The sequence below is a fragment of the Tympanuchus pallidicinctus genome, unplaced genomic scaffold, assembly GCF_026119805.1.
Source record: "Tympanuchus pallidicinctus isolate F22 unplaced genomic scaffold, pur_lepc_1.0 scaffold8, whole genome shotgun sequence".
Lineage (NCBI taxonomy): Eukaryota > Metazoa > Chordata > Aves > Galliformes > Phasianidae > Tympanuchus > Tympanuchus pallidicinctus.
In genome coordinates, this window is record NW_026294802.1 from 54,283,744 (window position 1) to 54,309,836 (window position 26,093).

Here is a 26,093-nt window from a genome sequence, read left to right on the forward strand (position 1 = left end):
ACTTCTCTTGTTTGTGTAAATAAAAACTGTATTTTAGGGTATTTTTTACATGGCTTATGCGTTTTGTTACGGCTCATGGCTAGGTCTGCGCTAGCAGGAGGCAATGAAACACGTACAAACAAGCCTGTTGTTAGGTAACACAGTGCCATACCTTTTGGGAATGGTTTGTCATGCATCATGGGTGGAAAAGTATTATTGCTTATGGCAGTGCCTGAACACAGAATTAGGAAATGGTTTTTTTGCAGTATTAAGATGGTCAGTGTGTTGAAGAGAAGGTAACCTGGTTGTACTTGAACATCAAGGAGTAGATGAAACAGGGCAGTGCTGTGCTGTAGGGGCTGGTGGGGATGCTGACACTCCTAGAATGGGCAGAGATGCACAAAGGCAGGCATGCCAGCATCCAGGAGTCAGACAGGACAGGGGAAGCTTCCTCTGGAACTAGCACAGTTTGAAATAAATGAATTCAGATATCATCTTAAAATGTAAGCAGGTAATGCTGAAACAGTCTTAAAAATAAATAAATTAAAAAATAGCCCCAAACATGAACTCTGAATTGAGGGGGTGGGTTGAGATATAAATTCTCTGGTGCTGTTCATTCTCTGTAGAATTGAGCAAGTGTGGCAGGTCAGGAGAAAACAGTTTTGTAAATTATATGGCCTCCATTATATTCCACTCAAGAAAGATAAAATGAAGCTAGATGGAAAATAGATGTGACATCCATAATATAAGAGTTGTTTACCAATTCTGTTCAGCACACAAGAGCAGAGGAAGGGATATGAACAGTACTTGAAGAAAGTTGACTGAGAGGGAAATGACACAAGTCATGCACTTGTAAGGAGGAAGAAAATTCCTTTTTTAAGCGAGTTGGACAAAGGAGAGTCATACAGAAAAGAGAACACGTTAATTGCTGTTCTGCAGATCCTGCAGAGGAAGGGAAGAATGCTGGGAAACAAAAGGGACGTTGATTTGTACCTGATGGTTACTCATCAGCAGGCTCCAGAGGGAAGGCTTGGGTGAGAGCGAAATGGCATGTTGTGTTAATGCCTTGGTCGTGCATCTCCAGAGAGGCTCCTTCAAACATTGCGCAGGTTGGATGTGAAATGAGTTTGCAGATCTTTCTGGGTCCACACTGGGTGGTGGGCAGGCACAGTGGTGTCGGGCCGAGCACCGTGTGCTGCATTACGTGGTTCTCTGGGCCAGGAGTAGTGGAACTGCACGAGTGTTTTCCCCTCCTCAGTGCCTGAAGGTTGCCTTGGGTTGTTTCGCTTTAAGGTCTGTGAAACTTGCTTTTTTACTGACTTGCTGAGTGCTTGGAAGTCAGTATTTTCTTGTTTTCCCCATTGACTGCTTTTTAAATTGATTCAACATCATCATCTTTCTCCTTATAAGACCTTCCAGTCAGCAAAACCATCCGGTGCCCCCGCGGAGGCCGCGTGTGCTAAATATACAGCGGGCAGCTCAGCCTGCTGAGGGACTCTGCCAGTCCAGTCTCCCAGGGCCTATTCCTGGCTCTGCTGTTTGGGATCCTGGTGACCTGGAGCAGGAGCAGCAGTCAGGATGGAAGGGTTCTGTTCCTGTGTTAGCAAACCAAAGTCCTGTGTCTGTGGGGAGAAAGACAAGACTGCTGCAGGGCTTTAAAACCGAGCAACTTCATCCTGGCCTTTCCTTGAGCAGAGGGGATGTAGGGGGGAGGTTTAGCACTGCTGGGGAAGCGGTCACCATTGCTCGCGTGGCCTTCCAGCCCCTGCCCGGCCCTGGTGGCTCTGCTGGCCTGGTGTGTCCTCCTGCAGGTGGCTGTGCTGCTTACTGCCAGTGTGAGCCTTACCCTGGAAAGTCATCTGAACGCTTCGGGTGAAACAGCTGTTGTGTGAAATGGAACTTGGTTGTCGTCCTCTGGTGTTGCACCACCGAGGCCCCTTGTAGTGCACTTTGAGTATCCTCGAAGCATACAGTCCTGGAGATGTTTTAAAAATGGCAGGATTTTATCTGACTTTAGGGGTCACCTACTCGTGAGTTTTATTAACAGATTCTCTCCTTACCTTTGTAGTATTCTAGCATATTCGCAATCTTGTTGAGATGAGAATACTCTCTTTATGAAGATAATCAATGTCTCATGAAGATCACTAATCCATATGATGCTCGGGTCAGAGCTCAGAACCAAAAATGTTTTTTCCCACTCTGGGGTCCAGAAGGTGCTCTTCTGAAAGCAAGGAATGGTGACTGCTGTTGGGAGTTTCAGGCTGAGTCTGGAGGAATGGCGAGTGGTTGCAGTTTGTCTTCAGTTCATTTAAGGATTTTCACTCTCTCGGTTGTGAAACGTGGTGGTTTAAAGCATCACATGCACAGGGCCCATTATCTTGTGTTTTCTGGTGTGGAAGAGGAGAAGTAATTGGAATTTGCTTCTGTGATTATTTCTGTGACATACAGAGTTGCCCTGTCTTTCTGCTGGCCTTAGGGGGCTGTTGCTTCATGCTTGGGTAAAGCTGTTTACTTAAATTTAAAAAATAAATAAATAAAAACAAATCCCTCTCACCTTTCCTAACCCCCCCCTCTCCCCCAAATCACAGTCTGCAGTGTGCTGGTCAAGACATAATCCTGTTCCTTTCCCTGTAGGTGACGACTTCATCAGGAAGTAAGTGCTTCTCGTGTCGTTCTGCAGCAGAGCGAGATAAATGGATGGAAAACCTGCGGCGTGCCGTGCACCCAAATAAGGTAGTGGCTCTGAGGAATTGCCTCTGTTATAGTTCAGTTCCTCGTTATTGCATTTTATAGCCCAGTGCATAGTAGCAGCAGGGGAGGTATTGTCATTTCAGTGAGTAAGTGTAATTGTGGGTCAGCCTTTTCCCATATTGCTTTCTTCCACAATTATATTTACAGGAAAGTGCCAATTATTTCTTCCTTCTTTTCTCAGCACGTGCAGCTTCAGCTTTTGCTGAGACATGATCAGCTCTCGAGAGTCTTCAGTCTTGCTCTGTTACTAATGGTACTTTCCACTTAAGTAGGACTTCCCTCAAAGTGCTGGGGCAGATGGCCAGTAGCTGCCAGCAGAACCAGGGAATAGTATGAAGAGTTCATACGTCACGTTTTCTGACTCTGGCAATTCTTGTGTTGTCAACTTCAGTGATGGAGATATTCAGGTGGCACATCACAGTGAGCTCTTTGAGGCAATAGTGGAACATAGCTTTCACTTTTACAGGCAGTTGTGTGTTTTTATGACCCACTAAGACTAAATACGTCCTAAAATAAATTCTACAGCTGCATCTCCCTCTCTCTGCGCTGGAGTTAGCTAACAAAGATTGATCAAGGCTCATCAGCTGCAGGATTTCACAGCTGATGAGCTCCATCAACAAGTCATTTTCTGCTGATCAGAGAAGACACAAATGATGGGATCCTGTAAATTTGTTCCTTGCATCAGAGGCACATAACTGCGTTACAGGTTAGCTCTGGGCCTGGCAGGCTGCTAGCAGAGCCACAGCCCTCCATGTCTGAGCTTATTGTTCCTCATTCAGCAGAAGAGATTTCCTTCATCAGAATGGGAGCAGCAGAGGGAAAGGTGGGCTTCTGCCCCTCGCAGTGTGTCCTGCACAAGGAGTTCAGTGCTCCGGTGCCTTTCTGAGCACAGCGGCCTGGCAGTGATGGCCTGAAGGAGCTGTGAGGTTTGGAAGGTCACACTGTGAGAAAAGCCTGAGGAATGTGAGGGAGGGTGAGGCACTCAGTGTGTCTTTGAGATGCAGTGTTCAGTGGAAACTCATTTGGAAGGGTGCCCTCATCTTGAAACATGCCGCTAGCTGATGGCTAACTTTCCATCTTTGTTTGAGTTTGTAGACAATAAACTCTCAGTGTCAGAGTTGATATTTCTGTCAGGAATCCAGTGCTTTTGTATAGTTGCTGTGTGTACTTCCTGAACCTACAGTACAGTACAGTACCCCATTGAGGGCTCGCAGCAGAGATGTTCCTGCCCAGACTGCAAACCCAAGCAGAATAAGCCTTGGTTGCAATTTCACGAGGGGTGTCCAACCCAGGTTTCTGCAGAGCCCATAAGTCAGTGCTGCAAATGCCCCTTGGTGTTCTTCCAGCATGAGGTCAGCACTGCCAAGAGCTGTGTAAGATCTACAGTATCCTTTGTTACATGCTATCTAAGTGATTCCAGGCCAAATTTCTGTTTCTGAATTGTAATGATTCTGCTGCATATGACTCACTCTGTCCCGTAATTCCTCTCCATCTCTTAGCTGGATGCTCTGGACTTCTGCCTTAAAATATTGAGGTTTTGCAAGTGCTTCTTCCATGTCAGAGGTAGCTGTGTTCCAGCCATGGATGGGACGATCCCTAGGTGTGCATTGGGGTCCCTTTGTTGTTGCTCTGTTACACTCAAAAATAAATAAAAATGTATTGCAGTGCTGCTGCAAAGTGGTTGTACGGATCAGGAAGGTAATAGTGTGATACCTGTGACATTGGTGTTGCTTTGCAAAGGCCATTAGTCATTGGTTGGGTTCGTTCAGGTTTCTTTTGAGGTCCTTTTGGTGGTGAATTGGATTTGGCCCATTTGTGATGCGGAGGGGTTTTATCTTCCTTGTTGCTTATATTAATTGGCACCAGCAGATGTGGAGAGCACGGTGATATTTGGAAAATTAACATAAGTAGCATTATTATGCAAATTCCTGAGAGCCAGTATTTCCTTAAAATAAAATGTAATTAAGCCTCTGCTCATTTAGCACATCTGAAATAATTAACACCTATCTCCAGTTTTGTTATGCATGGCTTTGTTTTTCTTCTTGACCTTTTTTTGTTGCATCTTTTTTTCTAGGACAACAGCAGAAGAGTGGAGAATATGTTAAAGTTATGGATTATCGAAGCCAAGGACCTGCCAGCTAAGAAAAAGTACTTGTGTGAATTATGCCTGGATGATGTTCTTTATGCACGAACTACCTGTAAATTGAAAACTGATAATGTCTTCTGGGGGGAGCACTTTGAATTTAATAACCTCCCATCGCTCAAAAACATTACGGTGCACTTATACAAAGAGACTGACAAGAAGAAGAAGAAGGACAAGACCAATTTCATCGGACAGGTGAACATCCCTGTCAGCTCTGTCACGGGACGGCAGTTTGTGGAGAAGTGGTACCCTGTGGTCAGCCCCAACCCTGGGAAGGGCAAATCCCCAGGGCCCATGATCCGCATTAAGTCGCGCTACCAGAGCATGAGCATTCTTCCCATGGAGATGTACAAGGAATTCGCCGAGTACATCACTAACAACTACATGGTGCTGTGCTCAGTGCTGGAGCCTTCGCTGAGTGTGAAGAACAAAGAGGAGATGGCGTCTGCGCTGGTGCACATCCTGCAGAGCACAGGCAAGGCCAAGGTAAGAGCCTGTGGCACCCGTTGGCTGCCGGGGGAGAGGACAGGAGCAGTCACTTGGGTTGGGTTGTTGGAAGTCACCGCCTCAGCTGGTCTCAGCCATCACTAATACAGTGTGATTTTGCTTTTTCTTGCAAGTAAGTTGGTAGTAGCGTGTGCACTGCTAATTGCTTAATTAGTAAGGAGATCAGTAGGACCCCAAGATACCAACTTAAGTCATTTTTCTCTGCTTCCGGAGGCTTAGGGACCAGACTCTTATTCTGTGAACAGGCACAAATGTAACAGAAAGGAAGAAGGCGCTTCTCAGGAATGAAGTGTGAGCAGTGTTGGCTTAAGCTATGCTGCCAGCATGTGCTGGGTGTTCTGTGGGATCCCAGAAGGTTTCCCTGCTGTACAGCACTGCAGCACCAAATGTGAGTGCGTACAAGGGGGTGCGATGAGAATTCAAAGTAAAGTGCACCTCCAGGCACTCAAGTCTCAAGTCCTTGGGGCCTGTCCTGTTGCTTTCAGAAGAGATGTGATGAGGCAGCAGTGCGGGAGGGCCTGGGGCACTCCTGGGGCAGGATTCACTGGGGAGTTGATGCTGGCCAGCTTGTGAGTGGTAGAAATGCAGTGTGTGACCGTCCTTTGTGGCTGGGAATCCTGGGTCTGGGGAAGAAGCAAGTGAGGAAGAAGAGGGAGCAGGATTTACTGCTAGTAGAGGTCCTGGGAGCGAAGGCAGAGGAGCAGAGCTGGAAACCCCCTTACTCTGGAGAGCAGTGCTGAGCCCTGAGTTCTGCAGAGCATGGAGTTGTTGTGGTGTGTCCTTGCTGCGTGTCCACAAGCCAGCACAGCCAAGTCAGAGCATCAACAGTTTTCTTTGTTAGTGTCTCCCTGAGCTCTGCAGCAGGTCTCCAGGAAGAGCAACATTTCCAGAGCTTTAGCAGAGCGGAGGAAATGCAAGCTGCTCACCTGAGGGGAACTGTGAGGCTCAGTCTTCCTCTGCAGCCTCTGCTGTTGCCTGGGATCATGACAGGGTTCATGGATTAGATTTAATTACCATCTGTTGTACAGAGAAGTGGCTTGGCCTCCTAGATAAGTTTAAGGCTGGAGAAGCTCTCTGAGAGGATTGTGAGGTCCTGCTGCTGCAGAGGGAATGAAAATAGCAGCCCTAAGCCTCCCTGACCCTTGGATGGGGCTGCAGGGCACGCAGTGAGGGATGCAGCCCCACTCCATGGAGACAGGAGCAGCTCGGGGCATGTGTGATCCTGTTCTTGTAATGCCAGGAGAGCACCCCAGGTGTCCCCTCCTTTGGGAGGGCTTTGCTATGCTTTGTGGGCCTGGCCCTGCCTTCTGCTCATACCGCTAGCCAAGCTGCCCTTCACTGCAGCTCTGGTGGCACTGATGCTATAGCTCTGGCTGAGATAAAATCACCCAGAAGAACTCTGAGCGTGGCTGGCACAATTCTGGTGCAAAAGGCATCGAGTGTCACCCCGATGTCGGGCACTGTGAGCCGTGTGCATGCGTATCTGAGAGCTGTTGTCACTGCTGCTGCTTTTTCCTTCTCTCTCCAGTGCTGGAGAGGCTCAGGAGAGAGCAGGGATGTTTCAGGCTCGTGTCTGTCCTAGTGCTCGAGATCCCAGAGGCTCTGCACGGGGGATGCTGCAAACAGTAAACAGACGTGATGTATTGCCCCCTAAAATGGAGCTGCTGCTTTCTCTGCCTGTCATCTGCCATCAGCATTAGCACAGGGTTGAGAGAGCTGTCAAAGCAACAGGAGTTACTGGAGCATGGGAACCGGGTGATGGCTCCTTCGTGGAGGAGTTGGACAAGCAGAGAAGAGGAAAAGCTGGCGACAAGGGGAGAAAAAAAGTAGATGAATGGGAGAGGAGAGCACCCACCCACCCTGTGTGTGTGACATGGCCACATGCCCAGCGTGGAGCCCCATCCAGAGCAGATGGGCTGTGCTGGTATCGTGGTGCTCCTGTCCCTGAGCAGACTTCAGCCCCGCCTGGGTTTCCGCTGTGCCTGTGTTGGGCTCTGTGGGGCCGTGGGGAAGAGAGCTCTCTGAGCTGAAGAGCACAGATGTGGTGATGGGCAGTTGCTAATTCATTTCACTGATAAAGGGCTTTCTGTGGTTTTTGGCTGTTGTAGGTGACACTAACGCAGCAATTACAGCTGGAGTGAGAAACAAGTGTCTGGCAGGTTATCTGTGGAGATGTGTTAGCAGCTGGTTGCCTTCACGGTGTTCAGGTGCTGTTTTCCCTGTAGCTGTGCACTGTAGGTGCAGTGCAGTCCCTTGCTGAGGCACAGTGGTCCCCCAGGCTGGCAGAGCAGCCATGCATGGCAGTGCCTGCTGCCCCAGCAGCCCTGCAGACAGAGCAGCCCTGCACAGCCCCCGGCTCCTGTCAGTGCCTGCTGTGCTGCAGCCAGGAGCCTTTACTGGGGCTGGTCAGAGCTGTAGGCAGGCATGGTGTTGGCAGCAGGTGGGCAAGGGCTGCAACTGCATCTTCTCCCTTAAATAACTGCATCAGCCTGAGCTTCCTTTCTTTATCACAGTAGATTAAAAGATGGGAAATGAAAGCAGAGTCCTCCCTGGAGTCAGAGGCCGTGCTTCCTTTGATCTCTGCTTGGGAAAGGGAGAAGCTTCACCCCCACAGAGCTGCATGAGGGCTTGGAGTGCATCAGGGTATGGCTGGAAAGCCCAGAGCAGCTGCCAAGGTGGGGAGAAGGGAAGAGCGTTCTGATACAGGTGGCAGTGCAGCAGGCTGGCTGAGGGCTGCCCGGCCCAGAGGAGGCACTGCCCTGCATCCTCCACGTGTTGGGTACTGCCATCCTCCCGTCATCACAGGCACCAGTGTTACCTATAAGGGTGTGGTGAGATGCCTGACTATTTTGATGTGTTTTTCAGCCCACAGACAAAACACACAAAGTGGTAATTAAAAGTGCTGGGTGTGCTGAGCCCTGCCATTAGCCCAGGCTGATGTGGGCTGTGTGATGTGGTTACAGAGAGGCAGGCTGCATCCTTCCCAGAGGGAGAAGGGCTGGGGCTCTCAGCACCTGCAGAATGCTTCCCTCGCTTAGGTCTGTTTCAGGGCTCTCTCGCAGCTTTTGCAGCTCAGTTAATAATCATAAATATATATAAAAAAAACTTCCTTGTCCAAATGGTTGGTAGATGAAATCCAGCATCAGACAAAGCTCTAACTAACCAGCTGCTCACTTGAAATAAATATTTATTATGGTGTGAATAGAGTGAAGAATAAACATGTGTCCCTATTTGTTTATGCCGCAAGGATTTGCTTTCCATAAGCAGATGCATTCGCTCCTCCACGTGAGGCTGCTGCAGTCTCCCTGCCTCCTGCCCAGCCTGCGTGTGGGGCTGCCTGATGGGGAGCAGTGCTTGTGTGTCCCAGCCTGGGGAGCCAGGCTGCTGCACACCTGCAGCCATAGGTGATGCTGGCATAATTCCCTTGCAAGGAGTCTCCCCCATAATGCTTTAGACAGCAGCCATAATCAAGCTAATAAAGCTTTTATTCAGTGTTATGCGCACGCCCGCTCCCCTTTGCCTCCCCACAGGCACAGCAGGCAGGCAGGTCAGGAGGCTGGAAGGGGAGTGCTGTGTGGGAGCAGGAGTGTGCTGTGCAGCAGGGCTGTGCTGCTGCCAGCTCAGGGAGGTGGTGCTTGCTCTGCTCTCACGCTGATGGCGTGTCCTGCAGTTGGGTTTCCTTATTGCCGTGAGAACATCGTTGCCATAGCTGCCTGTGTGTTAACCCTTGTGGTGCCGTTTCCCCTCCATTTCCCAAGGAAAATGAGTAACAGCAGAAGTGCTGGAGCACGAGCTCCTGTGCTGAGCAGAAGGAGCACCACGGGTGTTTTCCATAACAGCTCCTTGCAGACCGCGTGTCAGCGAAGGGTTGAGGCCGGGCTGTGATGTGCAGCTCCACGCCTCCTGCCTGACCTCCTCCCAGGGCTTCCTTCTTCACTGCTGCATAAAAGCCCTGCTGGACTCTGGGCTGCTTTCTGAAATGAGTACTAATCTCATTACCTCTATCAATTCAATCCTCTTAAGGTAAAGGCAATCCTATTAATGAGCCTTGCTATGTGGAGAACCCCCAGACCTCGCCACCAATCCACCGGTTGGGCACTGAGTAACAGAGCAGCTCGCTCAGCAGCAACAGCCCCTCTCTGCTCTCCTGTGCCTGTCCTTGCAGGACTGGTGCTGCAGGACCTTTCCTGGCACCCTGAGCTCCTCTGCAGGTTCCTGATGCTGCCCCTCTGGTGCTGTCGGACCCAGACAGGTGTTGGGTTGCAGGCAGGGCCTGGACTGGGTGGTGACAAAGCTAGCTGCCTTCTGCAGCTCTGTCTTGTGAAGGAGCTGCTTCTCCTGGCTTTTGTGTGCTTGAGTGATGCAATTAGCCCAATTGCTTGGCCCTATTGGCACCACAGTGTAGGATTGTTTTTTGAGCAGGTGTCAATTTCACACTCAGTGGATTTCACTTTGCAAGGAGCCTTTCCCCTTCAAGGCCCTCTCCGGAGCAGCCCCTGTTCCCAGCTGCTGTTTCCCTGCCCCAGGCTCACCTTCAGCTGTGTCTGGGCAGTGCGGGGCTGCTGGGGCCGTGCAGGAGCAGCCTTGCAGCAGCTCGTGCTGCAGTAGCTCCTACTTGGAGGAGTGCTGGAAACTGGTGCTGTCTTGCGCTGTCATGCTCTTAATTTGTTTATTTATGAGTTGTTCCTCCTTATCAGCATATGTGTGGTGACTGAGGTTGCACAGGTTCAGCAATGTCCAGTTGGGACAAATATCCCTACAATAATCGCAGGAGCGAGCCTGAAGAGCACTGCCACAGCCCTTAATTTTTACTGTAGGCCTTTCCCTTCCCCTCTAAACTCTGATGTAATGAAATAAAGCATCTAATTTTCTTCCGTTGCCAGGGGCCCTAACTAAAAACAACCCCCCACTGATCTCTGCTGCTCACAAACAGGGAGTTTATTGGCTTTAGTTATTGCATTTTATTTGGAGACTTGTATGTGGGTGAGTGAAGCCCCCAGAAGGATCCAACAAGTATTTGCATTCCATTTGTGTCTTCCGAGTGTTGGCTGCTGGCGTTCTTGAGGCAGAGATGGCAGATGTGATCTGGAGCTGATGCGGCTCCTTGGTGCGGAGGGCTGAGCCACAATCAGTGCTCCTTCCTGGAGTGCCTGGCTCTGCAGCACGGCTCAGGGCTGGCTGGCTTGGCTCCGTGTCACCAGGGAGCTGCCGGGCTGCTGAGAAGCCCTGCCTTGTGGCACGGCCTGTCTGCTGATGGTGGCAGGGCTGTCCCAGCACACCGCGTTCCAGCCGTGGCTGCTGTGCTGTAATGGAGCTCCTTGGGCTGCCGGCAGTTTTCCTGGCTGCTCCCAGGCAGCAGGGCTGTTCTCTCACCTGCTGAGCTGCTGCTGGTGCTCCGTATTGGACAGTGACTGCCACAGACGTTTTGAAGGGATATTTCCTGGCTTTGTCTCGAGTCACGTATGACTCATTTTTAATTCTAGTGAATTCTGCCTGTTAGCTGAAATCATCAAAATTCGCATGCTGCTGGCTAGAATCTGCTGCCCGGGTCTCTGCAGCTCTGGCAGGCAGCTGGGTTCTGTGTGGGAGCTGGCACTGCGTCCCCACGTCCTGCCACAGCTCTGCAGCCCTGCGCTCAGGGGAAGGCAGCACGGGTCCTCAGCTGACTGGAGGAGGAGAAAGCAAATCTGGTCGAGGAGGAGCAGTAAAACTCAGTGCTCCTGAGATAATTAGTATGTTGGGAAAGTGACAGGAAAGAGAATCAAGCAAAGCCAAGGTCAGCGGCTGCTAATTAAGAATCAGCACCTTGTGTCAGCTGGAGCTGTGGCTTGGAATTGAAACGCATCCTGGGAGAGAACCAGGGAGATAAAGGTGATGGAGGTACCCAGATAGCGGCTAGAGGGATTTGAGCAGGAGTTTAAAGTTTCATTTGAGCTTGGCTGATAAAAGGGGCAAAATGGCAGAAAATCGTGGAGGGATTCGTGCCTCTGCCTGCAGCCTGGGTTTGGCTTCACCTGGGGCAGCAGCGCAGTAATGAAGAGCTATGTAGGTGCTGTGGTTTGGCCTTGGAATGGACCAGCAGTGCGTCCCAGCGTGATTCCAGGTCACACCTGGGGTTCAGCAGAGGTTGGAAGGTGAGCAAAACATGCTGCCATGTGTTGGGGTGGAGCTGCTTTCTGAACCTGGTTAGACTTGCAGTGTGCAGGAGCTGCAGCTCTACACAGCACCTCCAGGAGTGCCTGCTGCCTGTGCCCAGAAATGAGCTGTGTACATCTTGTGTGCTCCTGCTGCGTGAAGGAGAATTTCTCATTGAAAGGTTATTCCTGAGCAAGTTGTTTAGTGTTAGAGTAACATGGTTTGGAAAAGGTGCTCTTGGCTGCAGAAGTGAAGCTGTAGGTCAGCATTCCTGCCTCCTGCACTGGGACTTGGGTTTCACGCAGGATGAGGGGTGCTGGCAGCCCGGCCTGCTGTGCATCCAGGTGAGCAGCATAGGTGGGAGGATTTTCTCATGAGCAGTGTAGAGAATGGGAGCTGAATGTGTGTTAGCATTAAAACCTGCGTGGCATTTCTCCTGCATTAGTGCTAGCTGCAGCACACTAAACATTACACCACACAGTGGATTTTCAAGAGAATGCACTGGGAGTTACGTGACACTCTGATCACTGATGCTGTTGCTGAGGGAGACGTAGAGCTCAGTCTCAGATGCTGGCTTTCTATTGGTGTTTGCAATTCAGGAGCTCAGAGCCGTGCACAGGGCAGCTGTCAGTGTGCACACTGCTTTGCTCACCCCTTCCATTGCTGTGCAGCACAGAGGATTATGAAATTGTGTGGTATTTGGTTCTGTGCAAGTCAGCCCAGCAAAGCGCCCGCAATGCGTGCTGTAACAGTGCTGTTTATTTTCATGGGTACTGGGAAATAGGACGTTGGGTAACCCTGGTGCATATTGCAGGCCTGATTCTCGGCCATTAACTGTGGGGCACAGCTCACGACACCCAGGTTATGCCCCCAATTTGCAGCCACTGCAGTTTGGTATGAACACAGCCGTGTTGAGCAGTGGGAAAAGTACTTCATCCACAAAACACGAGGCCAAGATGGGACCCATCAGAAAGCTGAAACTGATGGAGGGGTAAATGTGGTGCAGGCTTGGAGTGGATCGCTTTGGGGGTGCAGATGCTGTCACTGTGCAGAGACTGATTTCTGCTCTTGTCTCTGTGGGGAGCAGGAGCAGCACTGTGTGCACGGGGGCACTGCGGTGCTCCACTCCCCGTGTGCTGGGAGAGCTGCATGGGGTGTGTTGTACCTGGTGACCCACCATGGGCTTTGCTTTCCAGGATTTCTTGACTGACCTGATGATGTCTGAAGTTGATCGCTGTGGTGAGAATGAGCATCTCATTTTCAGGGAGAACACACTGGCCACCAAAGCAATCGAGGAATACCTGAAGTTGGTGGGACAGAAATACTTGCAAGATGCCTTAGGTACGTACCAAGGGTCAGCTGCTCTGCACAGTGCTGAGTGCAGGCCGAGCCCTGACGGCCCTCGAGGTGGTGGTGTTCCCCCAGCAGGTGACCTCCAGTGGTTCTGGAGAAGCCTGAAGGCCACATGCTGCCTGCCCGAGGTGCAGCCCACAGCAGGGCAGCACAGCCCCAAGTGAAGGTGAGCGCTCAGCTGGCGCTTCGTCTGCTTGCACAGGAAACAGTGAAATGGTATTTGCAGGCACGGCCTGCCAAGCCTTCTGTGTCAGCAGTGGCAGTGTCACGGAGGCTGACTGAATCCTTCCCTGATTGCACACCCCCAGCCGGAGATGCTCCCCCCGGTTATTCGCAGCGCTTGTGAGTCAGATGAAATCTCCCAAATTACAGTGATGAGAGCTGCCTCCCTCACAGCACCGGGAACCCTCCTGGTGGTTTTTGAAAGGGCTGCCTATGCTCGTGGCTCCAAAGATATTTCTCCTGATGCAAATGAAAATAATTAGAGGTTCCGCTGTTGGGCTGGTCAGGAAGGAAGAGCAGCGCTGCTGCGTGCAGGCGGCACAGCGTGGGCTGGGGGCTGCTCTGTGCGAGCAAAGGCAGTGGGGTTTGGGCACATCCTTGCAGAGGGGCGAGCAACATTTCTGCAGAGCTGAGTCTTTCAGCATGTTAGCTTCCTGCTAGTGAATTTGTGTAATTCTAGCAAGAACCACAAAAACATAAATACTTCATGAAGATAATAATGTACTGATGAAGTTGAGGAAGGGGAGCAAATGCCGTCAGAACAGCAGGTACCCACCAGAAGAGGAGAAGGAACGTTTGTTATTCCTGTCTTGTAATCCATTCTGGTTGAGGTCTGTAAGTAGTTTACCTCAAAAAATTTCTAAAAAACCAGGTGATTAATTAAGGCAGCAACTTTTGTAATGGTCCCCTGTCAAGACTGATGCTGCTGCTTGATGCAGGAGCAGCCTGCAGTTCCTGCATGGTGTTCAGGCATGGGTTCTGCATGGACCTTTTATCAGGGAAATGATTAATCTGTATGTCAGAGGGAGCTCAGTGCAGTGTGGTGCTTTCCTTCAAACCACGAGGCACAAGCTGGTAATAGGGCCGGATCATAACAGCAGGCATTGCTGGCAGGCAGGCAGAGAAGCTCTGCAGCTCCCAGCAGAGCTGAAAATACACCAGATGGGCCCTCTGGTACTTAATATCTGTTTGAGCTGAGGAAAGGGAAGAGTGCAGATGAGAGGGAGCAGAAAGCACAAAGGTGGGAAAATCCCAGACAGGTCAAGAATTGGGAGATGACCAACAGGAGTGAGAGGGGAACCAAAGCACCGAGCACAGCCAGTCCTGTAGTGCCACATGAAGCCTTGGATCCCCTGGCTGCAGGGCCTGGCACTGCCTCTGGGTCCTGCTGCAGCCCCACTGTGCCACCCCCCTGCCATGGGACCAGGGACACTCAGCTGGACCTGCAGCACCAGGACTGCCCACAGCCTGGTTTGGTTTAAGCCTGGGGCACCTCTGGTTAGGAGCAGGCAGGCAGGAATGCAAGGAAGCTCACAGAAATGCTGTAATTCGATTTGGTGTGATGTTCAGCTCAAAATAAACCAAGTAAATTGTTTCTTTCCTTTAATTATCCATTTCTTCTGTGAATCACACTGGCTTGTCAGCACCAGGGGACTGTAGCAGGCGCAGCCCACGGCAGCAGGACATCATACAGATGATGACAGAACCTGCCACATGCTTCCTGGAGATAGCCTTGGGGAGTGTGGCTGCAATGGGGCGGCTGGGGGTTCGGGGCAGGCAGGGGAAAGAGATCTTCTGGCAGAGCAGCTCCAGGGCAGCAGCTGCCAGATGGGGGCAGGGAATGGCCCTGCTCTCCAGGGTCCAGCCTGCATGACAGCATTGGGGCTTGCTTGAAGGCTGCATCTCCAAAACCCATCACTGTCTATTTTACAGGGGAATTTATCAAGGCTCTTTATGAATCAGACGAAAACTGCGAGGTGGATCCCAGTAAGTGTTCATCCTCAGACCTCCCTGAACATCAGAGCAACCTGAAGATGTGCTGCGAGCTGGCCTTCTGCAAAATCATCAACTCCTACTGGTCAGTACCCTGCGGGCATCACTCCCCTCCACGAACTGCCATAGAGGAGCAGTATGGTGTCGGGCTCAGGCCATGTCTGCCTGGCACGGCCTTGCCAACCCAAAGGGTAGCTGGGGGGCTTCTGTGTGAGACTGCCAGGGGGACTGGGCTGAGCAGGGGTGGCACAGGCAGTGGTAGGTGCACCTGCAAAGATGTGCAGTGCCTTGTTGAGCTCCTGTGTGCCTGGCATGGGAATGGGAGGACTGCTGTGCACAGAAGAAGACTCTTTCAAGGACAGATTTTCTGCTGAGCTTGTTTAGTTTGGGGATGCAGTTCCACACTGCCTTCAGGGCCGAGTGCCCATCGCATTTCAGCAGGTGGTGAAGGGTCACTGCAGCACAGACGCAGGGCAGGGTGGTAGAGCCAAAGAGTAAGAGCTGCCTTTGCCAGTGTGACCAGTTCAGAGAGGGACTTGATACCAACCATGTATAAAAGCCTGGAATAAATATCAGGAATGCTTGTCCTGAATCTCCCACCCATGTCACAAACCTGTATGTGTCAGGTGGGTCAGTATGGACTGCCTGATTCCCCAGAGCAACCACTGACATTTTGAACCCTCCTGCAGCAGGCAGGGTCTGTGGCACTCCTGGTGCAGCAGGGAATCTGCAGCAGCACAGGGAGCTTTTGTAGAGGCAGAAGACTCCTGTTGCAGAGTTCTGGAGCAAGGACACTGCTGTTAGTGCTCTGTTGCTGTTTGGCTTAGCATCCTGCATTCCTCAGGGTTAACCCGTCCATGTCCTGGCCCTCAGGGACAGCTGGCCTGAGTATGCAAACCTGACTGGAGTGAGGCAGTGGTGTGCTGCGGTGTCTGGTGGTGCTGGTTTGTGCCCCTCAGCACTGGGGACTGCGGGGGCCAGCAGCCCATGAGACTGCTGCAGATGGTGCCTGGGAGGGGGAGAAATGTGCTGGTGACCCTCGTTACTTAGAGGAACAAAAATAGTTTCTTTGTGTGTCTTGTTAGCAGACCCACAGGTTTTCGTCCTGGCTGAATAGAACAAATGTTTTTATCCTACTGCAGCGTTTGCAGTCTTCCTGGTTAAAAATCTGAGATTAGTTGTTATTGAGGTACTTTGTAGCAATGCTGTTGTTGCCAAACATCAACCAAGGATTGTCTTGGAGGAAGGAAGTCTTTGGTAGTCAGAACTCCTCGTTTTCTTCCCAATCCCAGCTGTTGTGTTAAGGTCTGAAAACTCACTGTACGTAATCCCCCTAGATACAGAGTGTGTTGTCTTGCAAGCCCAAAAGGAAGGGAATTGCTTTTCCTGATGTTGCTCAGGGAGAGGACGAGCAGCAAGAGGCTTGTTCACACTTCCTGCATCCACCACAAATAGGCAGAAGGGCACAGTTCTGTGCAGGTAGTGCATACCTTAACTGAGCCAGTTAATGACTCTGACTCACGAATTGTGCTTACCTGCTCTCCCAAGAGGAGTTCACTGCTTTTAGTCACCGGCGGATAATAATTGTTCAAATTAATGCCTTCCTAAAAATACCCAAAGCAGCACTAAAAGGTTGGCCTAAAAATAGGTCTGAAAAGTGATGTAGGGAAAGCCGGGAATGTGTGGAAGGTTGGTTCCTCCAGTCCCACTGCTCCGAGGAGGGCTGGAGCAGCTGAGCTGCAGCTCTGGGCGATCCCCTCCTGCTCCTTTGTGCTCAGCAGTTCTTGGGGATTAATTGGGCTGATATCGAGAATTCAGAGTTGGCCAAGGGATCTTGACAGCTAACGGTCTTGCTTTAAATAGAGTGCCAGGAGTGTGTGTGCTCATCTGCCAGAGAGTCAGAGAGAGGGAAGAGGTTTACAATAACCGAAAATTGTTATAATTATGACATAATTTGGACATCTGGAAAGTTTCGGCGTAAGCAGAATTTCAGCATGTGGAAGCTCGTTACTGGAAACTTGGGTAATGAATTACGGGCCCGTTTGTCACATAAAGCCAGCTAACTGAATTCCATACGCCATTACACAATTAAACTTTTATGATCTCGCAGCCCATGACAGTGAGCAGTGCTTAGGGCTGCATGCTGCCGGTGCATGCGTTTCCAAGGGCTTACTTTCCAGTAACTGTACAACCTGTCCTGATCACTCAAGCCTTAAATTGCTTAAAGGATTCTCCTATTTCTGGGCAAATACCGTGAAGTAAAAGGGCTTTGTCCAATTGTGCGAATCAAGACAGAGAGAGAACTTTTTCAGCCAAAGACGTTGGCTGGTGTTACTTATAAAGCACAGGGCAAAAGCTCATGCGGGAGAAAGCATGAATCCAGTATGGAGCAGAAGCCAAACGCAGTGGCAGCGTTTTCTGAGCACCATGTTCATGTCAGGATGGAGAAAACTTCAAGCATGAGGATGTGCACCCCGTGTGCACAGCAAGTGTGGCTGGGCAGGCTTCTGCACCAGGGGAGCAGGACAGCATCTCTGGCAGCACGGCACACGTGGCTTTCTCTTTCCAACAAACGTGGGGGTCAGTAGCAGTGCAGTCAGTCCCAGAGTGGGGCACGTGGCTGCTGGGAGCCAGCTCAGATTGCTCTGCTCATCCCACGTAGTCCCTGCAGCAGAACTGGGAAAACATCATCTGAAATGGCTGTTTGTTAAGAAAACGTGTGACCTAAAATGGAGCCTGACCTCCTTCGGTCCGCTTTTATGCCATCCAGCTCTGTAGGTGAATGACTCTGGGTTTCAAACAAAGACAGTGGTTGTGGCCAGGGCAGGCACTGGGGCCGGGGAAAGGGTTGATACGGGAGGCCTGGGGGCCATTGGGGACCCATTGTCAGCCTGCTCCTGCGTGGGAGTATCCAGCTGCATAAACAGCCTGTGCTGGGAACAGGATAAGGTGGGAGCAGGGAGCTGGGAGGAGAGCGGGCAGGCAGCTGCTTATCGCGGCGATAAGGGCTGCTGGCCTGGGGGAGGTCTGGTGCCTTGGGAAGCCTGGCTGAGGCCAATGCAGTTGCAAGGCTGGACTAAGTGCAGCTTGGCTCTGCTTCGCCCTTGTCTCCATGGGATCTGCTCCAAGAGTTTGAACAGGAGCAGTGCAATTTGCACAGCCCTCCCTCCAAGCACCAGCTGCACCGGTGACCTTGGCGCACCCCCAGTGTCCCACAGCTCACGGGCAGTGCCCCATCTCTCCAGGGTGCTACACACTACATAACTTGTGATGATGAGCTGCTTGATTTCCCATCCCCCTTCCCGGTTGTTGGAGGTTTTGGCTTGGCTTTTTCCTGTGTGGTTTGAATATCCTAATGGATGCTCTGGGCAGAAAAAAAAAAAGGTGGAAAAAAGAAAATACAGAAGCCTGTGATTGGTATAGGTGGAGGTGCTGCTGTGGGTCAGCAGGGTGTAAGGGTCTGGCTGTCGTACCCAATGGCTGGTGCACAGCATGTTTGTTTATTACTGTGCAGCAGTTCAAACACCCTGGCCTTGAACTTACCATCCCTGTGCATTCTCTTGTCATTTCAGTGTCTTCCCAAGGGAGCTCAAAGAAGTTTTTGCCTCGTGGAGACAGGAGTGCAGCAACCGTGGCCGCCCAGACATCAGCGAGCGACTGATCAGTGCCTCCCTGTTCCTCCGCTTCCTCTGCCCAGCTATCATGTCCCCTTCCCTCTTCAGTCTCCTGCAGGAGTACCCGGACGACCGCACTGCACGCACTTTGACCCTCATTGCCAAGGTCACCCAGAACCTGGCCAACTTTGCCAAGTAAGAAGGAGTTCTGAGGAGGGGGAGGAAGCCCCAGGCTGCAAGCAAAGCTTCTGCAGCAGGCATCCCACGCTGGCTGCTCCTTTCCTGTTTGGTTTCTGTTGTTTTTTTCCTCCCTGTCTCTCTGGGATTCTCACTTTTATGTCAGGGAGATCATTTAAGTTTCCAAAACAGCCATGTGTTTTAAGAGTAGGAAAGCAGACTACTCTGACCACAGAGCAGAACACCCAGGCATAGCCAGGAAATCTGTCCCGTGATGGCTGTGTTGGGGGAAGCTGATGGCATCTGCTTTGCCAGGCACCAGCACGACCAGCACCCAAACGGTGTGTGCAGCTCAGTGCCTCCAAGGAGCTCTTACAGTGCAATTGTTTGAACTGGGATGGCAAGAGAAGCTAATGGGGACACACTACCAGTTTCTAAATAAGCCCATAGGTTTGATGGAAACAAAGCAAGAGATTTCTGAACATCTTTCCTCTGGCTGCAGCTCTGAGCTACTTATCCTGAGCTCTGATAACGAAATGATGAGCTTTCTGAAACATGAATGGACAGTCTCTGTCTAAAGCTTCTTAGATTTAGAAGCTAGCTTAGCATACACACTCGCAGCCAGGAATGCACATGCGTGCACACACAGGAGGAAGACATGCGAGTGTGTTACACCAGATGACAGAAATTCTCCATATTCCTGACCAATCCCTAACCTGAAGGGTTTTCAGATTTTCAGCATTTTACAGGAAAGACTCTTTCACTAAGCTGACATTAGTCAAACCAAAGTGATCAAGCTGTCCTGCAAACTGCACGTGACCAAGCCTCTCCTCGCAGAATTGCTGGGGAAGAACATGGGACTCCTGCAGCCATCACTTGCTGTGCTCCAGTCAGTTGATTGGGCTTGGTGTTGTAATTTCTCCTTTTTTCTATGGCTTTCACCTTCATTTCTGTTGCTGAGATCTCGCACTGATGAGGGGTTAGCTGGGTTAGACTGGAATTTGGGTTCCTTGTTTGGTACCAGCTGCTTGTTAGCAGCCTGGTAATCCCAAAAGCTTTGCACGCGTTCAGATGCCAGAGGAAGACACTGCACATATAGCTGCTCATTCTGCTCACTGCACCTCTGTTTACGGGATTTAGCTGAGACTTGTTTTGCTGTCTCGACAGGTTTGGCAGCAAAGAGGAATATATGTCTTTTATGAATCAGTTTCTGGAGCATGAGTGGACCAACATGCAGAGATTCCTACTGGAGATTTCCAATCCAGAAACCATCTCAAACACAGCTGGCTTTGAAGGCTATATTGACCTGGGCCGGGAATTGTCTACTTTGCACTCGCTGCTCTGGGAAGTCATTTCTCAGCTGGAGCAGGTAAGGAGGCTGCAGGGACAGACTTCAGCCAGTGCTGGGCACACGGGCTGCCCTGCAGCATACACCTCCCCTTTGTCCAGCCAGTACCACCCCATCATGGTGTGGGAGCACAGCACAGCTCCTACTGGCTCTTGTTCCACCTGTGCACATGCTGCTGGAGATCGTCCTTTGTGGCTTTCTTTAAGGCTGGCGAGTACTGCTGTCTGCCTTTGCTTTTCATCACTGAGGGGTGAGGATGTTGAGATGTGAAGGCAGAGCTGCTGAACACCAGGCTGCCTTGTTTGTCCCAGCACATTCCTTTTATATTAAAAGGAATTCTGTCCAGTGACCTGAACCAGGCTTGGCCACAGGTGTCATCTTTGTATGAACCATCTGAAGTGTGCTAGCTTCCTTCTGCCCCACAGCTGCAAATAACTTCTGAAGCTGTGTGTTCTGGGATAGGCTGTAGCCATGGCACTGGAGTTAAACGTTGGAGAAAATGAATGTTGCTAACTTGGTTCCCTGAAAGAGGCTGCCCAGCAATTGGCAGAACCCAAAGTTTTCTTGCACAACCCACGATGTTGGTAGTAACTCTGCTCTTGTCTCTCCAGAGCACTGCAACAAAACTTGGCCCTCTGCCGCGGATCCTGAGGGACGTCAACTCGGCGCTCAGTAACCCGGCCTGCGTGCAGGTCTCAGTCACAGCTGATCACACTGCATCCACACCCAGTGCTGGGAACAGCATCTCTGCAGGGCTGCAGAAAATGGTGATAGAGAATGACTTATCTGGGTAAGAGCAAAAGGGGCGGCCTGGCCGCAGACCAGGGAAATGCTGAATGTTTATCTGTTACCAGAACCTGAGTGCCTGTGGGCTCAGGCAGGACAAGGTGTAGCGTGGATTTTCCTGGTTCATTGGCAAAGCTTTCCAATTGCAAAACTGATACTGGGTGTAGTTCAGCTCTGCATCTAGGCGTAGCAGTTGGCAATAGTGCAAGTCAGCAGGTCCATCCTAGGTCCATCCTGAGCCAGAACTGAGGATGTGGTGTGGGAAATCAAACACTTGGTTCTGGGCTCCACTCTTGACACTCAGCTGCAGAAGCAACACATCCGTCCTTTGACAGCACTGAGGCTACTAACCTCAAAACAATGAACGTTCATAAGATGTCTGCATATGCAGGATTTATTGGTTTTATCCATCTTTGTAAGACATTGGATATGTGCTGAATTCAGTGTGGTCCAAATCTGGGCATTCCACTACCAGCGGGCAAGCTGCAGAGGCCTAACAATCAGTTCCAGTCTGCTCCATCCTGCTTGTATAATAAATGGGTGTTTTTAACGAGCAGTGATTCACAGACACAGTCACCAAACACACTTTTAGGCCTAATTATGTAAGAAAAATCAATCATGGGAAAGATGACTGTGTTGCAGACGAAAAATGTTTCTGTTTGTGGAAAATGAAATAGAGCCCACATAAATTGAAAGACACTGCTAATAAAATAGTTTGTAAGTGGAACCTGCATAACTCTTAACAGTTTAATTAGGAATGAAAGACAGCAATGGAGCTGGACTTTCATCTCTAATGCTTCCCAGCTTGAGGTACAATTATTTAATGCTATGGAGGATCTCTACTAGTATGCCATCACCCAAATACTTGCTTACACTGCATCACCTTTGATCAGTGGTATATTCACATTGAGCTACTGCAAAGCTCTTTCTTCCTGTCTGCAAGAAATCAATATTGCCTGAATTTATCTGCTACAGCAGGAGCAATGGGTGGATAACTTTCAGTTGCTAGGATTTAGCTCTGCAGTTACCGCCCTGTGTCTGACCCTCGGATGCGCAGTGTGGATCTGGTCTGCGGGGTGCCGTGCCAATATGAGGCAGCTTAGTGCCTGGGCAGGCAGGAGTGCTGAGGGCACGGCCAGCTGGAAGCTGGTGTGCTGTCTGCACGCTGAGCAGAGCGTGGATGGTGAAGCAGAGGCTGCAAGCAGTGTGCTGTGAGCCTATCAACTCCTGTGTGGCACGGAGCTCCATGCCCAGGGCCCCTCTGCTCCCACATCCCCACTCCTGTGCACTGTCCCCGCAGGGTGGGCTGTGCCTGCTTCCCGTGCAGCTGTGCCACACCAAATGCTTCTGAGTGATAATGTTTTCCTGCTCCTGTGTGGCATTCACAACTCTTCTTTGTTTTGTTTTGTTTTCCTCTCCTCTTCCTCGCGCACTGACTTCCCCGCAGTCTGATAGATTTCACACGGTTACCATCTCCAACCCCCGAAAACAAGGACTTGTTTTTTGTCACAAGGTCTGCTGGGGCCCAGCCCTCGCCTGCCCGAAGCTCCAGTTACTCAGAGGCCAATGAGCCCGACGTGCAGATGTCAAATGGCAGCAAGAGTTTGTCCATGGTGGACTTGCAGGACAATCGGCTCTTGGACAGCGGGGCCAACGCGCCCGGCGCTGCCGACTCCCTCAACGACAGTCAGTCGTCCCTGGGGCAGTTGCAGGGCGTGTGGAGCGCTCGGACTCAGCAGAGCAGCATGGCGGGTATGGCCACGGTGCGCCGCGTGGGCCAGACGCCCACCACGCCGAGCGGTGAGAGCGCGCCCGGCCGGCCCCAGCTGCTGGCCCCGCTCTCCTTCCAGAACCCCGTGTACCAGATGGCCGCCGGGCTGCCGCTCTCGCCCCGCGGCCTGGGCGACTCCGGCTCCGAGTGCCACAGCTCGCTCAGCTCCCACAGCAACAGCGAGGAGCTGACGGCCAACAAACACGGCTTCGCCGGCCCCGCCGCCAGCGAGGACTTCAGCCGCCGGACGGGAGAACTGGCCCGGCGGCAGCTCTCACTTTCAGAGAAGGGCGGGCAGCCCACCATGCCAAGGCAGAACAGCGCGGGACCGCAGCGGCGGATAGACCAGCCGCCGCCACCGCCGCCTCCGCCCGTCACCCGGGGCAGGACGCCGCCCTCGCTGCTGAACACGGTGCAGTACCAGCGGCCTTCCAGCGGCAGCATGATGTCCTCCTCGCCCGACTGGCCCGGCAGCGGGGCCCGTCTCCGGCAGCAGTCCTCCTCCTCCAAGGGCGACAGCCCCGAGATGAAGCAGCGCACCATGCACAAACAGGTGAGTGGGGGGCTGAAGCGGCTGGGGGCTGGGAGGGGGCCAGGCCACGGGCTTGGAGGAGAAATCGGGTGGGGGGATGCTGCAGTGGGAGCGGGCTTTGTGGAGCTTTGTGGCAGCGTGGTGATTGTAGCGCGGTTCTGCACCCAGCCTGGCCTGAGCCAGAGGCCCTCTGAGGAATGGGCCACAAAGGAATGCTGTCCTCCGTTCCTTTGTCATGCAGCACGTTGGAGGTGGTGCTGGAAGCGGGGCGGTAGGTGGCAGAGCCGCCTCTGTCCTGCGCTGCCGCCTTGTCACTGCTTTGCCTCTCCATGCGCAGGCTCTCATCCCATGCCATAGCCAACCCAGCACCATCTCACAGACTCGGACCAGGCCCTCATCTCTTCTTGTATCTACAAAGCTCTGTACTGCTGCTCCTGTTCCCCTGGAGCCATGGTGTCCATGGACATTCCAGTTTGCTCCATTAGACCCTCCTGTGAGGGTCCTCCTGTGCACGTGGGGAGAGCAGGAAGGAAGAGGTGTTTTCCTATCAAGAGCAAAGTCCCTTCTGTGCAGAGCCTGGCAGCACTCAGGTCCTGGAGCACATCTGCTTTGCACAGAGATCTGGCTGTGCGAGGTGCTAAGATGGACGCAGTAGGTCGCAGGGCCCTCTGGCTTTCTTGGCATGGGTAAATTGCTTTTCATCTTACATTTCAGATATAACCGTGTTAAAAAAAATTAACACAGGAGGGCCTCTCAGTGCCTAAAGGGGGAGTTGTAACAGTAATAAGTAATACAAGCCCAGAGAAGGTGAACAGTTGGCCAGAGCTGCCTGCTCCTCAGCACAGGTTCCATTTCAGCAGCAGAGGTGGAGGCCGTTGGCAGTGCTGCTCATTGCAGGTGGTTTCAGCCCGATCCAGAGCTGTTCTATGCACACTGTATTGACTCATAAGCACTGACATTAGCAGGCATGCCATGTAGCAGCATTTGTGTAATATGGATCGATACTCGTTAGGTGCAGAGAGCACAGCTCTTCCACAGCCACCCGCTGGGGCGATTCCTCCCAGAACAGTGCTGGGGACACCGGGTGACCTTGGCCGGCTGGTTGGTGCTTCAGAGCTTTCCTCCGCTCTCACTGCCCTCTCAAGAGCTGAAGTCCCCAAAATGCCCCTCCCTGCCTTAATCACGTAGTTCACCTGTCTGTTGGCTGTGAATCATAAATCTGCTGCTCAAGAACCGAGAGCTCCCACATGGTGGCCATTTGAGGAGGATTGCTTTCAGCAGTACCTCCTCCACCTCCTGAGTTCACCTGGGCTGCCATCAAACCCATGCCAGACAGGAGCAGGCTGTGCTTTCCCATATCTTCAGAGAAAGGAGGAGGAGGCAGAAGGGCTGATGGGCAGTGGCTCTGTAAGTGGAGAGCATTGGACCCAGGGCCTTTACATCACTGAGGAGGGCAGCTCTCCTGCGCTCAGCCCTCAGTGCTCCATGAGCAGTGCCTGAGCTTCTGACTGAAAGTTGTGGAAATGAAGACAAAGCTGAAGGATGGCACAGGAAAGCTTCCAGCACCGGTGCTTTGAATGGAGGAGAAATTTCCCAATCTCTTTGCCTTGTTAATTTGAACAGGTCATCCAGATCCCTTGTGTTCATCCAAGTGGATAATTACTGCTGTTTATAACGAGCCAGGATGGAGGGGAAATAGCTGCAGCTTCACTTCCTCAAGTTGTTAATGCAGCTGGAAGGTGCTGAGCTCGCAATCCTGCCCTCAGCCCCAGTGCCTGCCAAGAGCAGTGCTGCACCCTGGGCCCACTGGCCCTGTGAGCTCCAGGGAGAGCTCGGGAAGTTGGACCTCTTCAGTACAGAGCCTCACCCAAGAAGAAACCATTGCTTTTCAAGGTGTATTTTTGAAGATGTGGTTTTATCTGTGCGAAGGCTCTGTGGCAAGCAAGAACACAGCGCAGTGAAGCAGAGACTGAAGAGCTGAGTGAAGACTCTGCTTGCAGAGCTGACAGCTGCTGCAGTAACCTGGGCCTGTTCGCTTCAGCAGGGTTCCACTGCCATGCACCTTTGTTTGCCTGTTCCATAGGGATGGCAGAGGGAAGAATTCAACCTGTCAAATGTTTCTGATGCAAAATAATGGGAGGTGCACACCAGGAGGTATTCCTGCCCCTCTGGTAGCTCAATCTGTTCGTTGCTGTTGGAGCAGCGTGGGAGAGGGCTTGGAAGGAACTGCTCTCTCTGGCTTCATGACCTTTCTGTTACAGGTTTTTCTTTTGTTATGGTTGTATGTTTCATTGTAGGCCCCTTCTCCTGTGAACCCCAGTGCCCTGGACCGCACTGCTGCTTGGCTTTTGAATATGAACATGCAGTTTTTAGAAGATGAAAGCATTGACCCAGATTCCAAGCACAGGGATAAGCTCAGGAATAAGGACGAGCTCAGCCAAGCAGAAAAGGTAAAACCTGATTGGATTGAATCAAGTTTCTAAATAGAGAGAGGATTTCCTTGAATGTGGTTGAGCTGCAGCCGGGGGCAGGCCGGCCCCACGCTGCCCCACAGAAGCTGTCGGGCTGTTCAGCCCTGCTGCTCACAGGGCACTGCTGGGGATTGCCTGGGAGGGCTTCACACACTGACTGGAATTGCCCTGATGGAGGCAAGTGAGAAAAGTGGGAGCAAGGAGTCAGGGCTGCTCTGCAGCATCACCTGGAGCCAGCCGGTGCCTGTTGCTTCCCCCTGACTGCAGGGGAAGAAGGGCTTAGAAAATAAATTAAATGTACCCATAGACCAGTAGTAGGATACTGGCACCCTCCTGCCTTACTGCAGGGATATGTAACAAGGAGCAGCTCCCGTGGTAAGAGACTGCAAGGAGACCTAAAAATTAAGTCCAGATTCTGGTCTTGGATGCACTGGGGCCTGGTGTGACATTGCTGATGCAGTGACACTGCTCCAGGCTCTATGGGGTCTGCCAGCAAGTCAGAGCCAGAGGGTTCAACTGGAGCCACCAGTG

The 26,093-nt window shown here is 51.6% G+C and overlaps 1 protein-coding gene across 8 annotated transcripts in view; it reads left to right on the forward strand.

The window, feature by feature from the left end:
- DAB2IP (DAB2 interacting protein) overlaps positions 1-26,093 on the forward strand; it is a 146,876-nt gene that overhangs the window by 115,182 nt on the left and 5,601 nt on the right. For 6 of the 8 annotated variants that reach the window (XM_052669688.1, XM_052669684.1, XM_052669691.1 and 3 more), the window contains 9 exons: positions 2,614-2,712; positions 4,805-5,359; positions 12,712-12,856; positions 14,804-14,948; positions 18,436-18,672; positions 19,822-20,023; positions 20,614-20,792; positions 22,236-23,112; positions 25,389-25,541. In XM_052669688.1, the coding sequence (XP_052525648.1) occupies positions 2,614-2,712; positions 4,805-5,359; positions 12,712-12,856; positions 14,804-14,948; positions 18,436-18,672; positions 19,822-20,023; positions 20,614-20,792; positions 22,236-23,112; positions 25,389-25,541 (2,592 nt within the window). The remainder of the gene's footprint in view (positions 1-2,613; positions 2,713-4,804; positions 5,360-12,711; positions 12,857-14,803; positions 14,949-18,435; positions 18,673-19,821; positions 20,024-20,613; positions 20,793-22,235; positions 23,113-25,388; positions 25,542-26,093) is intronic. The other 2 variants (XM_052669685.1, XM_052669687.1) reach the window with 2 other exon arrangements.